The sequence below is a fragment of the Corvus brachyrhynchos genome, unplaced genomic scaffold (genome assembly GCF_000691975.1).
Source record: "Corvus brachyrhynchos isolate BGI_N302 unplaced genomic scaffold, ASM69197v1 scaffold490, whole genome shotgun sequence".
Taxonomy (NCBI): Eukaryota; Metazoa; Chordata; class Aves; order Passeriformes; family Corvidae; genus Corvus; species Corvus brachyrhynchos.
Window position 1 is genome coordinate 1,047,729 of NW_008235774.1, and position 16,032 is coordinate 1,063,760.

At 37.7% G+C, this 16,032-nt stretch overlaps 1 protein-coding gene across 2 annotated transcripts in view; it reads left to right on the forward strand.

Annotated features, from left to right (window-relative positions):
• Positions 1–16,032, forward strand: part of RBMS1 (RNA binding motif single stranded interacting protein 1) — a 71,843-nt gene that overhangs the window by 33,012 nt on the left and 22,799 nt on the right. For both annotated transcript variants that reach the window (XM_017726622.1, XM_008644782.2), the window contains exons 4-5: positions 7,734–7,891; positions 10,961–11,040. In XM_017726622.1, the coding sequence (XP_017582111.1) occupies positions 7,734–7,891; positions 10,961–11,040 (238 nt within the window). The remainder of the gene's footprint in view (positions 1–7,733; positions 7,892–10,960; positions 11,041–16,032) is intronic.

Sequence of the window (16,032 nt, forward strand, 5' to 3'; positions counted from 1 at the left end):
AAACTGATCTACATAAGGAATTACCACTTTTTGCAAAGAGCTTGCAATGTACTTTAGGCATCACAAGAAGGATTAAAGTACATTCTCACAACTGAACTTCAACCATGTGTTTAAAATTAGTGTGGTGTCCTCTCTTTAAAATGATTTGGCCATCCAAGTGCAACACAGCTGCGATGGACTCAATGACCCTGATTCTCCAGACTTTGTTGTTGAAGACCTTGTCTTCTCATGTCTCCTATTCTCTCTGAGATTTTTAGTTCTTCTGTATGTACAGCTTTGCTGTAAGATAGTCAAGATAATTTGTAACTTAAACTATTGATATTTGTTATTTTCCAGTTTGTGTTTTCCTAATTTTTTTTTTCCTTTGGAAGCATAAGGTTACCTTAAGAAAACATATACTACTTACAATAGAAGCCCTGAAAGTAGTCCATGGACATGGAAGATTTCTGTGGTCAGTGAGACTTGTTCATTTGAGCTAAGGAATGCTGTTTTATGTACTAATGTGCATTTTTGTGGGAAGGCTCACTGTTTATCCATTCGAAGATTTCCCCAGAGCTGCACATTTTTAGGACTTAGGACTTCAGATTCATAATGTTACAATTTCCTCCTCCTTAAAGTCTTCACTTCCGCTGACACAATGAAGTGTGGTCCTGCTTATTTGTATTGGCTGTCATATTAACATACCACTAAATACTTTCAAATATTTTAAGCTTGTGAAAAAAATTAGGGCTGTCTTAAAAATTGTTTCTTATTTGAATTGTGTCAGCATAACAATGTGCTAACAATGTAAAGGATGTTCTCTCATCACATATTGACTTCCACCATTCTTAAGATACAATTTGTGTTTTCTGGAGTGGTCTACAGGCCCTCAAAGCATCAGAACAAATTCTGAAACCTGTTACATGGGGGTGGGTTTTCACTTGTGTTGAATATGAGCCCATTGTCTGAGTTGATGTTGATCCTCTGGAGTGCAGAGATGATCCGAATTTGCAATCTTTATACTTTTTACTCCTGGTTACAAAGGCAGAAGTGGGATGTACTCTCCACATGCAGGTAGCTTTATCTTTCTTTCCTAAGTTTTTGTACTTTAAACTTACTCTTGGTGACTTTTTTCCAAGTGTATTTGGAAAAGATGAATTGTCACACTATATAAAGTGTGAACTTAGGGAGGGAAAAGCTGCTTAGCTGCTTGTCCTCATCTGTGTAACAGAAATCAAGGCTTTTCCACAGCTATTAAGTATAATGTATTGAAGGCAGCTCTTCCTTTATGTTGCTGATAAGAACATGGTTTTGGGTTAGCAAAAATGAGAAACGGCTAACTTTTTTGAGGTTCAGTAATGTATTGCTCTTAGTACTTGTCTACACTGTGACAACCTTCTGGAGAATTAAATCAATTTTCATTTCTACAGAGCAAAGTAAGAAAAATAGTTTAGGTTACCATGGTAGCTAGTGCACTTAGTCTAACTGGAGAAGGTAGGCAGGTTGCAATTTTTTTATTCTGCATCTGGGCTTCTGAATGCCAAAGAACAGATGACAGGCAAACTGGAGCTAACTCAAGCAGATTTCTACAGCAGTTTTTAGCAACTGTCTTGTAAGAAAAGTTTTCTTTTTGCCTAGTTTGTACTACTTTTTGTAGGTAATAGTATTGAATCCTACTTTAGCAGATTTTAAATAAATACAATAATTTTTTCTCCTTATATTCATAAAAGTTCTTAAAAGTCATTATAAGATAAATTGAAGGTAAGCCAAATTTTGCTTACCTGGGAGGCAAATGACTATCACTTCAGGAACTGCAAGTGCATTAAATACAGTTAACAACCACTTCTCTTGAGTAAAGAGCTTCAACTCACGAAAGTCTTACCTCAGTTGCTAAGTAGTACTGTGGCTTGTTCTGACAAGGGTCTGGTGCCTTCTTATGAACGGTGGCAAGCTCATTCAGTGCTCCCAGGGAGTACCTTTGTGCCCTTCTGGCAAAGGGAAAGCAAAATCGTTGAGGAATAAAAAAGGAATGTAGTCATGCAGCCATAGTCAGATTGATCACTATGCTTATTGTAGTTAAATTCCTCTTCTTAATACAGATGTGCCTGTAAAAATAAATTTAAATGTTTAGTGGATTAATCATATGCAGTTCTAGAGAACAAGTGAAGATTATGGTAGTGATTTTTCCCTGAATTGTGTTGTTAACATTCTGTGGTCAGACAGTGTTAAAACTGTGGCTAAAACAGACATATTTCAGTGAGACACTGGCCAATTGTAAATTATGAAGTAGTATCTATATGAAGGCAGACAAGTATTTAATTCCTTCCCTATCAGCCAGAGGATCTTCCATGCTGTGAGCAGTGCCTAGTCACATGTTTCTGAATGGCTATCTATTCACTCTGACCTTACACAGAGCAACAGAAAACAGATGTCTTAGCATTTTGCCAAGTTTCTTGCTCTCAATTTAGGAACAATTCCTCACGCACAGGGAGGTTTTTGTTAATTTCTTTCAGATGATGGTAGAGCACTTCACATTATGTAGGAAGCCTGATCACCTCTTTCCACAGAAATAAATACTAACAGTTGATCATTCCCATCACTTTTATAAGAAATGCCATGTCTTAGAGTCAGCTTATCGTGTGAGTGCTGTAAGAGCTCTTTGGGAAAAAGCAGCCTGTTACTCTGCAAGAACTCTGCTCTGCATCTTTCTATTTTTACATTCTGGTAGAGAACTTCTGGAGACACAGCTAAAGGTGTTTGGTGAGAAAAGACTGATAGAAACTTGACGACTTGCATTGCTAAAAACAAGACTTGCTAGTTTCCTCAGTAATATGGATATTACTGAGTAGCCTATGAATTCCCTGACATTGCCCATAATCTGAAGATGCTGAGCAATTTCAGCATCTTTCAGGATCTGCTGAAGGTTCTGTTAACTGAGGAGAACCCTGCAGGAGATATGAAGACACTCAAATTAAGCTGTTTTCCTAAATTGTGTAGACTTAAAAAAACACCATTATATTCAGTTGTTGATATGTTAATGGAGGCTTACTGCCCAAAATTAGGGAACTTCTCACTGACTTTTGATCATTTCCATAAAATAGTGCAAATAATTTCAAGAGATTTAAGGTATATAAGGTGAAAGTGGCTTATACCATTTCATGGGTTTTAAGCAGAGGAAGAAACACCTGCCTTTAAATCACTTAGAATGATTACAGTGTATAGGCAAGGTTTGAGCTATGTTGGAAGGTATTTTTGCTGGTTTCACTTTTTTTTTTTTCTTAATTCCAGAAGAGGAATTAAAAACTCAGGTATCAAAGGAATTGTTTTCTCTTCTGAGACAGAATAGTAATAACCCTGTGAATTAAGCTATGGTGAGACACGTTTTGGTAAGGAAGAAAGTCACATAACTCAAGGTATTAAACTCCTGCTTGCCAGAGAGACAGAGGGATGAGTTAAATAGTTTGTCTTTCTCCTAACTTTCTGAATTTTATCTGTTAACCTGTAACCATTTTCCATGCCAAAATCTTGTATAATGGCAAACATCTGTTTGTACAGTGCCTTTTGTGTAAGATAGCACAGAGATGGAAGGAGAGTCCTAGTTGTGGCTGCTATTTGGAAGTCAGCTTGGAAATCCAGCATGTTCTAAGGGGAAGGAACTAACTTGCTGCTTATGAGCTCCCAAAACATACCCAGACAGCTGTTTCAAGGTGTCATAGTCTTGTGGACATGACAGAAGCTGCATGGTGAAAGTTATGCAGAGGAAGAGAGGAGGTGTTTCACACATTAATTGGTAGAAATTTTCCACTGTCAAACCATATAGAATTTCAAATACGGTCTGGAAAAAGTTCAGTCTCACTTTGCGTCTACTCCAACAGTAATAGAGGTTGCAAATGAGTGTTGTAAATGAGCCCTTTTGAGAACCAATGGCAATCTCTTTCTTTTCCTGAAAAGTGAAGAAGTGGATTAAATTAATCTGTCCAGACCTAGTTGGACTTGGTGATCTTTATGGATCCCTTCCAGCTTGAGATATTCTGTGGTTCTGTGATTTATCCTTATTGCTGAACTGCTGCTGCTCCCCAGGGTGGCCGTGGGTTTGCACCTGCAGTGCAGATACCACCTCAATGCACTATGGAATGTGTTTGTTGGCATTTCAACTATTTTGCTGGAAGAATTACAGATGGAAGAAATTTCAGCTTGTATTCCAGGATTTCAGTGAGACATCCTCATCTGTTGGCAGCTTTTTTGCTTTTTGTTTCCCTCCTGTGCCTGCTATCTTTGCCAGTTCTAGCTATGGACGTGTGTAGAAGTGCCTTCAAACTCCCCTTTGTCTGCTGTGGTCTGTGTGTTCCATCAAAGGATCAGATCAGAAGTAACTGAATCCCTGCAAGTATTCAGGCAGTGCTAGACTGATGTGGAGAAAGGGTCAGGAAAGCAGAAGTAAGTCCTTTCCAGTCAGCCATTCACCATGTACATGACCAAAACCCAACAATTAATAATGCAAAATACAGATTGTTTCATGGGCCACAAGTAAAATTTTTCCATCACAAAATGCTTTCTGTTCAGAGAAAACAATTTCCTTAGAACAGTTTCCTCAGATGCACTTCTTTTTTCTCTTTTTTCCCAAGTGCTTTGCAATGTGAGTTAGTGGTGAAGTTGCTAATATTCTTCCAAAGTGGAGTATTGCCTTCCCTAACAATAGTGTTACATGATTTTATGGCATGAAGTTTTCTCTGGTAGGTGGATAAATACAGGAATCTAATGCCCAGCATGTGCAGTGACTGGCAGCAGGCCCCTGTGCCCCTTTTGGCAAGGAAACTTATGGTCTCATCCTGACTTCAGTGCCAGGATAATGTGGGAATCTGGTAGCCCCTGGGCTGCAATAGGAGCCCAAGAAAAGGGGAGTGTGCTCTACCCAGTTACCTGAAATGTTTCTCTGACTTTCTGCACTTGACTGAATTTCCTTCTCTGTTGGGTGATTCTGAATGTAATTTTTTTTTTCCATGTAAATTACACTTTTACTACTGTGAACAAAACGGTGCCTTTTTTATCTTCTCAAGTGTTAGAATTTTTAATGAGAATACTTTTATAATATAATTAATACTTCCTGTTATTCTAGAATAAAAACATCAGGAAATTAAATAGAAATATGCAAAGATTCTGACTTTCCAGCTGATACACTGTTTTAGATTATTTAGGGAAGTTTTAGGATATTTGCCTGCAATGTATTTTACAGCCTATAATAATAAATAAAACATTCAAAACTTTTCCTTTCAAATATTAATTGGAATTTCAGAAGATCTTGCTATGGCTACAAGTGCAATTTTGTAATACCTATGCCTGAAACCTCCTATAAAGCTTTTGCTAATAGAACTCATTGCAAAAGGAAGTTAACCCTACATATCTCAAGGTGCAAAACAAAATGGCCTAATGCTATCTAAGTAACAAATCAGTTCTAAAACTGTGAAAGCTGTTCTTCATCTCACATTCCTGCCTGAGGAAATTTGAACTGAATGTCAAGATGTAACTACTGTAATACTGCCCAGCAAATAATATTAATGTCAGCTCTGGCCTCACAGTGAATCCATTTTCTTCTCTTTTCTTTCTGTTGATGTTTCTAATATGAAAAAGAAGTCAGGTATCCTAAGACAAGATCATTTGCACCCCAAACTTGTCTGTGTACTGTATAGATTCAGTATTATTTTGGAAGGGGGATATCTCCACTAGGTAACAAAAGAAAAAAATTGTGCACAGTAATCAGATGCCATTTGTAATGGACCATAAAGGGGCCAGTGAGGGCAACACACTTGGGAGCTGGAAAAGTCTGTTTTGTAAGGTGTGTGGGATTTTGGTGTGGCTAGGAATTACAGTCATACCAGTGGCAGAGGCATGCACATCAGGAGGGTGTAATGGAAGAACATTTCTCTCCTACAGGTCTTTTATTCAAATTTCTTAAAAAACCCTTGTGGAAAACTTCAGAACATTAGCTCTTTTGAACTGAATGTGAGGCTTGGGGTAAAAATGCAAATAAGTAAATGTTTCTCAGCCTAGAATTTGCTTCCCAATTTTTAATTCTTGTTAGTTTTTGTAACAGGATAATTCCTTTCTCTGCCTCAAAGATGTGACCTCCCCCCAAGCCCCAACACTCTTTTTTTTTTCCCCCCCTCCTAGGGAAAACTAACCCAAACTGAAAGGTGATATCCAAGATAGCAAGATATAAAACTATGCAACATGCTAGTAAAAGTACTGAGATATTATTAATATGAGGGTGGTTTAAGAACAGATTGATGCCTGATCTGCATGAAAAGATATCACCATCCATACAGTATAATCACTTTAAGAAATGCTTTAATGGCAGGAGGAAAGTGCTGTGGTTTTGTACGGTTTTGTTTTTGTTGTCTGGTTTGATTCAAACTTCCCTGCAAGCCAGTTAGCCCTCTTGTACAGAAGGAGAATGTATTGTGGACTATGCCATCAAATATGTTGGGACCAATAAATATGTTGGGACAATGGGCAGAAACTGATGCACAGGGAGTTCTACCTGCAAATGAATATGAGCTTCTTTACTGTGCAGTGACTGGGCACTGGAACAGATTGCCCTGAGAAACTGTGGAGTATCCCTCACTGGAGATACCCAAGAAGTGTCTGAACACAATCCTGTGCAATGTGATCTAGGATGACCAGACATGGTCCTTTCCAACCTTACCCATTCTGTGATTCTATGAAAATTGTGTATGTTTCAGATCATATCACTACTGATGCCAGAAAAATTCTTCTGAATGTGGGCATCCTGCAGAGACTTCCATTTATACCAGAGTCACAATGATGACATCAAAGTTTCACACAACTTTAAGGGCCAAGTCATGTCAATCTGTGTAGGTTAAAAATGTGTTTCAGTACAGAGCATGGCCAACAATCACCAGCATGAAAGAGATGCTCCCTAACCACAGCTGGGAAATCTGTAGACAAACACTGAAAATCACCAATTTCAACAAAAAGGTTTCTCTGAGGTGTCATTTCGTGTCATGTACAGAGATCACACAAAGTAGTGAGTAGCCTAAGATCAGGAGAATGGCAAAGATGTGACTACATTTGTCTCCTTCCTAATTGCTCATCTCCTGGCTGCCCTCCTCTCTCATTTTGTCTGTTTCTAGAGAAAGTTTTTGGAAGACTTTTGTATTGTCTGAATGCATCGTGTAAAAGTTTGGTGAAAAGTCAAAAATGTTCATATCTGGGAGGAGACAACAGTGTCCCACTCATTCCTGTGTCACCCTATTCTTTTGGTATTATTATGGCAATGTGCAGACTCTTAAATGCATTTTCTCATTTTTTCCTCATATTATTTTCCAGTTGTCATCCCAATCTTTTCTCTTAATTTGCATCTGGTTTTCTTAGTGCTTTCCACCACTCTTGCATTTCTTGTCTGCTAATTTCTTTCCTTTATCTCATCTTTACTTTTTTTTTCCTTTCAGAAAAATTTGAAACGTGGAGTTTTAACATGGACTATAAACTGGTCAATTATTCACCTTTATCTCCACTTAAAAATGTTGGTGTCAGCAGTAATAGGAGAAGGGGAACTTTCTCAGGAATGCTGCAGGCAGTGGCAGAAGATGGAGGTCACTAATACTAGAAAGAGCAGCCTTTACAAAGGGGCCTGAGAAGTAAAAATCTGCACCAAAAGTCATATGTAATTGTTCGTTTTAAATTCAAAATGTTAGTGGCAACAACAGTAACAATTGGTTTTAATTCTCTTTCAGCAACAAGAGCAAGACCCAACTAACTTATACATTTCCAATCTGCCTCTTTCAATGGATGAGCAGGAGCTTGAGAACATGCTGAAGCCCTTTGGGCAGGTTATCTCTACAAGGATACTGCGGGACTCGAGTGGGACAAGCCGTGGTGTTGGCTTTGCAAGGTACTTCGGTGGTGTTAGCCATGCTGGCAGCCTTTTTCCTTTGTTTTGATTGAAAAGGCAAGAATAGGTGGAAAAGGCAGAAATTAATGAAAATTATAAAGTTGGTAAAGAGAAGGGAGATTGAGATGGAGTTATCCAGCAGGGTTTTGTTAATTCTTCCTTTGGTAAAGCTGTGTCTCATCTTGCTTAGGTGGCTAAATTTAAATGCATTGCTCTTACTGAACAATTATCTAGAATAAGAATTCGCTCTAAACCACTTCCTTCTCTTTTCTGTACTTCTCCTTTCTCCTCTATCCCTGAACCAGTAAGCAAGAGTTACGTGATGCTTCACAGAGACTTGTCCTGTGACTTTTCTGGCTTTTGAAGTTTGAATCCAAGTCAGCAGACCAGAAGGAAGAACCTTCTTCCCCACCCCCACTCCTTTTTTTTTTTGTTTTTCTTCATTAGTTCCTTGGAGAAAATGAACTCATCATTGCCCTTTGAACATCAGCCCTTTGAATTTTCAGGCTCATTAACATGATGTCAACTGGGAAAGAAAATATTTTTATTCACTTACAGTAGATCTCATCCTAAAATATTTGTGTGCTAAGTCAAATATCTCACCCCAATCAACAGAACGAGTATTTTCCATAAATTAGTGGATACCTCCCAAATATTCTGTCCATATGAGTCTACTTTTTCTCAGTTAATGCAGTTATTTTTTCTGGGATCTCTTCATCAAAGTCTTTTCTGTGCTGCTTTTATTTATCTAAGTCCTGTTTTAAACCTAATATAACAATCAAAATTTAGAGGCTTTAAATTGAAGGTTTCTATTATCAAAAATAAGAGCATGCTTTGAGCAAAGAATTGGGATTCTCAAAATATGGTGAAAAATCTCTGTGAAGTGAAATTTCAGTAATTCAGATGTTCAGCCAATATTAAAATAGCTCTGTATTTGAACAAATAGCAGAATCTAAAATTAGTGCACAGAAAAGAACTGAGCAAATTTATCTCCTGATGAGGCCAAAAGGTTTAGGGGTTGGTTTTCCTGTGAGTTGGCCAGGGGGTATTTCATAGCACTGTGATTTCTACTTTTCTCTTTTTTTAAATCTCTCCCCCATAAGTGCCCTGATGCCCAACTTTATATGCTTGTCACACTGTCCAGTTTCAAGAAGGTATAACAAAGGAACAAATTTAGAAATAATTGAACAATATTCATTATTTAAGAGTGGAAAACCAGCAGGTTTGGGCTTTGCTAAAATTTCTTCCTGTCCCCTTTAAAAAAATCAACAAGTGTTTGTCATATTTTTTGGGTAAAATTAATTGGACATTTTAATTTCATTCATATAGCTGTGTTTTATATGTAGCTTTCACTTTTTGGTACTGTGAAGGGTAGAATCCAGTAACACCCACTCTAAAATTCAGTAGGCATTTTGAATTCATTCAGTCTCTTCTCCCTAAACTTGTTTACCACCTCTACCTTGAATCAGTGTTATGGTAGGAAATATGAGAGGATATATTTTTTCTAATATAGCTGGAAGTGTTCTAGAATCATATGCAAAAGTCCAAAAGACTTGTGGGTATCCAAAACCTCACTTGTATTGAAGACATTAAAATAGATAGTTTTAAAGTACTTCCTCAATAGTTTCTCTGTTATGCATTTTATGTGTTATATATACGGGTGAAGTTATTTTTATATAAATCTTTATTTATATACATGCGTATGGTATACATAAGTTATAGGATAAATATTGCTCCTGTATCTAATTAGAACTTCTTTCCTGCTGCAAGGTGAACATTTTTTTCTTGTATTGGAAAATTTTTGGATAAATATTAATTAAAGTTAAAATTTTCCAAGAAACCTGTAGACATTAAATAAATATTTTAATTTCTTGCCTTTGGGAGACTTTTATTAGTTTAATAGGGAGTAATGTATTTTATCAAGTCCAGACTTGAGTCTGAAACTAAATTATATTGTTTGTTTCATGTGAGACAAAAAAAAAATTCGATTTCTTTCATCCTGATTCAACAATCCAGAACTTCTGAATATTCTCTAAGAGATATTTTTTGAATCCTTAGAAAAACCTCTTGTTCAGTGTGGTATTTTGGTGATTTTGGTTGTTGTCTATGATTGTATTTTGTCAGCCTGTGCAGAAAGGCTATCATAATTAAAAAGATGCCAAGACTTACTAATTTTTAGTCCCAGTTCTTTGCTGCTGAGGCCATTGGCCTAATTTGTAGGTATGAATTACAGAACTTAATGAACAAATGAAAAGAAATTATCTGTACAATTTTGTTGTACTTGCACATCTCAGTTGTTCACTGCAGCTGAGTCCAAGCTGGCAGTTGGGGCTGACACATCCAGAGTGCAACATGAGGGTGTAGCCACAGCCTCCAGAGCCACTCCCAGGCCAGCAGGACCTCTCCAGCTGTCTGCCCAGTCTGTTAAGTCTAGATCTGACAGCATGAGTGCACAAACCTGTTCAAGATTTTGGATACATTCTCACTAGCCATCACAGCTGTGCTGGTATTGGCTCCTGTTTTGAACTTGGAGACAATTAAATAAGAGCCAGGTGCATCATTTAGTGGAGATGATGTGTATAAGCTAAAAGTTGCCAGGTCAGTTTGGGTCATGCAGTCAGGCAGGTTTATATTTGAGTTTATTACTCTTAAACTGCACAGACAGTTCTGAATCCTCTCTGAAAAGTGGCGTTAACCTTTGCTGTGTGCAGCATGGGCACTAAGGATTCAGTTATGAGTGATAGTGAGTCAGTCCTTCTGCTTCTTTCAAGACAACAGAGGTACTTTATCCAGCTTGGACAGCTACAGTATAATTTCTGAGTAAATAAGAGTATTATTTTCAGTTTGGCACTGAGTTTGGTCTCAGAGCACATAAAATTTTAATTGAGTTTGGCTTTACCTTTCTGAAGTTATATGTTCTTAGAAAACATCTTCTCCATTGTTTACACATGGGAAAGCAAGCCACAGCAGTGAAGAGAGAAAAAGCAAGAAATACGCTTTAAAAAAAATCACAAACATGGGAATCTGGTTGAGTGTTTAATTTATGTAAATTATTCTTTATTTTCTTAGGATGGAGTCAACAGAAAAATGTGAAGCAGTGATTGCTCATTTTAATGGAAAATTCATAAAGACACCAGCAGGAGTTTCTGGTATGTTGCATATATTTCTTACAAGATGTATGAATAGGTTATTGCTTGCATGGTGGAAGCCTGTTACACTGATTGTTGTATCTGGCTTCTCGTTTAGAGGCAGGCTTATTAAAATTAAACTGTGTCTTTTTGGATGACTGTAATGCTTGCTTGGAACACACTATATGGCTTTTCTGTTGTAAACCTTTTCTAGGAATCTAGTAGTGTTCTCTCCTAGAAGAGAAACAAGCAGCTAAGATGCCAGCTATGTACAAATTTACATCCCACATAATCCCAGTTGAAGTGAGGAAACAAATAGCAGTACGAGAACAGAATTTGGCTGATTGTCCATGGACAGGGCTTTTTTCAGAGGCAAAAATTGGCTGGTTTTGTCATCTGTTGATGATTTTTTTGAAGTATTAAAAAAAAATATTTGCTTAGAAAAAAAAGGAATCTGCAGCAGTGCCTGGCACAATCGTTCACTGGGGAGCTGCGGCTCTCAAGTCAGTGTAGGCTTTGAAGTCCTTCAAGAAAATGGAAGGAGATCAGCGTAGAATGCTGCTTCTAGAAATATTGTGCAAGGCAAAATTCAGAGAAGGCTTAGTACAATTTTGTTGTCACACCAAGTTCCTCATCAGTTTGTCTGCTTTGTCAGCACTGTTTCTAAGAGACAAAATGTATATTCCATGAACACTGAAGAATGAGGAGAGGAAATTCAGAGCTGCTGAGTAAAATAGAAAGTAAAGAGGACAATAAGGAAAGAATACGTGCCTGACATTCCAGGCAGCTTTCAGTAGGCATTTTATTGAGAATCCCAAGTGGGAATTTTACAAATTACAGTGTTGATGTGGTTGCTGAAGCTGCCTTTATCCCACTGGTGAAATGTTCTCTGCAGCCAGACCCTGTCACCAAGGAGGAGGAAAGTAGCCCTCGGCAGGCAGACAAGAATGCAGCTTGTTTAGTAAAACTCCAAACATGCCTCATCCCTGAAAGATTGCTCCAGTTTGAGGCAGTCTGTGCTGCTGTAAGGATGGAAAATGCTTCAGAGTACAGGAAACCACTCCCTTCAGCAAAACTAATCTAATGCAGTATTTTGACTTCCCTAGCCTTGCTTTTGCAGGCCCTTTGCATTGGGATTAATTGCTGAGATTATTATTTAGTTAAAACTTTGTTACGAAGTTTTGGTAAATTTAAGTGCACTGTTGCATTTGTTACTTTAGTTATAGTATTATTTTGACTTCATTACATTTAGTAAAAATGTTACAGCCTGTCTGTGTATCAACAGGCAGTAATGACACTAAAATACTGTAACAGAAGCTCCTATTAGTGCTTTTTAGTCTGTTAATTTTTATTTTCACTTGCATTCTCCTTTCTCAATGAATGAGCCATCAAGCATGTCATTGCTAATCATGCTCTGTCTCTGGTGGGCCATTGCTGAAGCTGGAGTAGCACCCTTACATGAGGAGGTTCAACCAGGCAGAAATAAAAAGTTGCTGCATGGAATTGTAGAAACAATTTCTGCAGTATGAAGGAAACAATTAACATAAAAATGTGATGAATTAGGGACAAGAAATTTGCACAGAACTGTCCATTGTCTGAAAGTGGAAACTAAAGAGGGGTCTCAAGATGTAATCCACCTCACAGGCTTGAACTCCTAATGCTTACTTTGCAAAGTAGTTGTCCAGGCTCTCTGTCTAGAACAGGTAAAGAAAAACACACCTCCAGAGACTCTCCTTGTGGTAACAAAGGGTGTCTAGATCAGTCACTCAGAAATAGATAACTCCAAATGTCTGGAAGTCAGTTAAGTGAGATGGGGTCTCACCTTCCATGATACTGAAAAAGAGATGAATAATCAGGTGCATAAGGGACTTGTGAGAACCTTCGTTTTTAAAGACTCTCAATTTTGTTGTATAGGGTACAGCCTCTATTTCCATGCTGGTTCTGTGAAGTTTCACAGCTCCTTGCAAAGGTTTTTATGGAGTTCACATTCTTCCTGGAGTTCCATACCACATAGCAAGCCACCTGTCCAATAGTGCAGTCTTATCAGAGAATTCAATTTATGCATAATACCATACTGCAGTCTGCCAAAAAGTGGCGCAGCCATGAGGCAACTGTGATTTTGGACTACCTGCACAGAGAAAACTGGATGGTAGTGGGAAAGCTCTTGAACAAACAAAGATTAGGAAACTGCTTTGAAATAGATTAGCAACCATTGGGATTATAAAGGATCAAGTTCAAACACATGCAAAACAAAATCGTAGAACTGGAACTATGTTTAAATTAAAACATTGTGTCCTAGAAACTTGGCTAAAATCAGCAAAGGGAGCTGGCTCTAAAAACACTGTTATCAGGATGAAGAGGGTAGGAGAGATGGGCCTGTATTGAAATAGGTGTGGGAGGAAGAACATTTGTTCAACAAAAACACACTTTCATAATGCAGCTTTGTTATTTTAACTAAGTTTGGGTTTAAATGGAAGAATGGGTCAAACAGTTATAGAAAGCATAGGTGAAACCTCCCCTGGAGCATGAGAGGATGGAACAAAAAAACCTCTAAGAATCTGAGAAGGCTGGGGATTAACACAGGATGGTCACAAAAGTGTCAACTCTAGAGTTAGGTGAGTGACTGGGCATTGATGATGCTGAGCAGGTTAAACCCAGATGTAACTGGCTATTCAGGCTTTATTTAGCTTAATGAAATATATTCAATATTTAGTGTGTCCTTGTTTATCTTTGGTAAAGAAGAAGAAAGGTTAGCTCAGAGAGCAATTTGAAATGCCCTGCAAGTTGGTATAATCCTGAAACTCCTAGAAGTGATGCATTAGTTTCACCATTTGTTGCTGGGGTTTGTCCTTTTTTTTAATGTAGGTTATTGTAATAGTTGGTTGTGTTTTATGGACTATGACTTTCTTTCCATTTTGTCACCAAAAACCAAACTCAGAACTCTAATTTTTTTACTTAATGATCTTCTCAACTGAATGTTTATTATATGATTGCTCTAATTTTAAAGTAACTTTTGCATTTAGTTTCACTTTTCTCCTTAAAGAACTATTGCTTTCAGTTAAGAATGTAATATTTAAAGCTTTTCTATTCTCCTGTGAAATGTATGTGTCATGACGTGCGTTGGAGGACACAGACCAGACTGGTATAAAGAGCCAGGGTGCAGCAGAGGAGCAGTGAGAGCAGAGCAGCAGCATACTTAGCCTTCCTCCCCTGAAGATGATACTCAACGCTCACTGTCTTTTAGTCTTGTGTTGGATCCGTAGTGATTGTAGAAATGATCTTGTGGGCAAAATCTTGAAAGGCGTCTCCTCCCAGTCACAGTAGCATGTAGCTGTGTGATGATACATGAGAATAGTTATGTAAATAACTACCTAAAGCAACTGTGCTACAGAATGTGTAAGGTATGTGTAAGTTTGACTGTTTGTCTCTCTTTTATTTAAAATGAGAATACAGAAGTTTAAAAGTTGCAGAAGTTTTATGCCTGTTCTATAGGCTTTATGGATTATTTAATATTTCTTTTACTGAAAAAGAACTAAGGTGATTTTGGTTTCATGTGTGTAAGGTAGAGAGCATTTTTGCTTCGGGAATGGCTGGTTATGGTGATGATGCAAAAATCAAAAATTATCCATGACCCACCCCTCTCTTCCCACTTAGGATAAAGATATTGGTCACTCCAGTACTGTTTTAGGGAGGAAATTGAGTGTGAGAGAGCCCTGCTCCTGCCTGTATTCTTGACTAGGATAGGAAGAGGTCCACCAGGAATGATAGACCCTACTGTTTGAAATTACCTGGTCATGGACATCTCTCTAGTGCGGGTAGGAGTGAAAATGGAGCCCTGACGTAGCTGCCTTCTGTCAGTCATATTCGAGGGTTTTCTAGTTTCTTACCTTTACAAAGTATCCAGCACTGAACATCTCTAGTGAATTTAAGCTGCTTGACCATAAATTCACTTTTCTTTCCATTATCTTTCACAGGTCCTTTAGAAAATAGACATGAACCACAGCCTGAAAACTGCTGCTACAGGGTGTCAAGGGCTGCCAGTGCCAGTGTCACTCCTGGTTGTCACATTGAAGGCAGAGGGGCAAAAATTTCATTGCTTAGATCAAGACCCTGAGATTAGCTAAGGCACCAGCATTGTAGGTTTGATCCCTGTATGGGCCATTCACTTAAGATTTGGACTTGGAAGGGACCCACAAAGATCATTAACTCTGAGTGTTTTGTGAAATCCGTGAATTAGAGGGTTTAACTGCTTTAAAATTCATAATTTGCAATTGCTGCTTAAGTTTTAAGAAGCAACATAGGAATAGAAAAGAAAAATGCTTCTTAAAACCTCTCAAAATATCCTTCTGTGACAAATTATTAAACTTTGTATAAATTATTAAAACAGTGTAATCCTGAGCATTATGTTTAAGTGAAGACTAGGATGGTGAAGAGTATAATATTTAAATTCTCCTTAAAGATACAAAGCTACCCTAATCTTAGGTTGCACAATTTCTTTTTTAGTTCCCACAGCCTTTGGCAAAAGTTTCTAGCTGTACAGGCTTGCTCTATCATTAAAGTGATGTTTTAATGTCAGAATTCATTAAGTCACATATGCTTTGCACTAGAAAATAAGTAATGAAAGTCTCTAAAAGATGCAGTTTAATTGAAAACTGACTAAAAGAATAGTATTTTTCAACTCTCTTGTATTTTTTAGTAACTGAAAGCAGGGTTTATTGAAAAGTTGATAAAATTAGCCATGTAAAGTCAAGGGTATAAACACAAAGTAAAACAAAGGACATCAGTTTTGTTCTTGCATATATGGTATCACCTGGTAGCTATCTGGATAGACACTGAACAAAGACAAACTGAATTCTAATGTGCAGATGCACACAAAGTGTCTACAAGGAAGACTTTACTCTCTGGACTAATATTGCATTCACATCTCTCTTCTTTAAAAACATTAGCCCTAGAGGAGGGTGATTCAGGGCAGGACGAGATGATCAGCACTTTCCACACCCAAGTTTTAAAGCC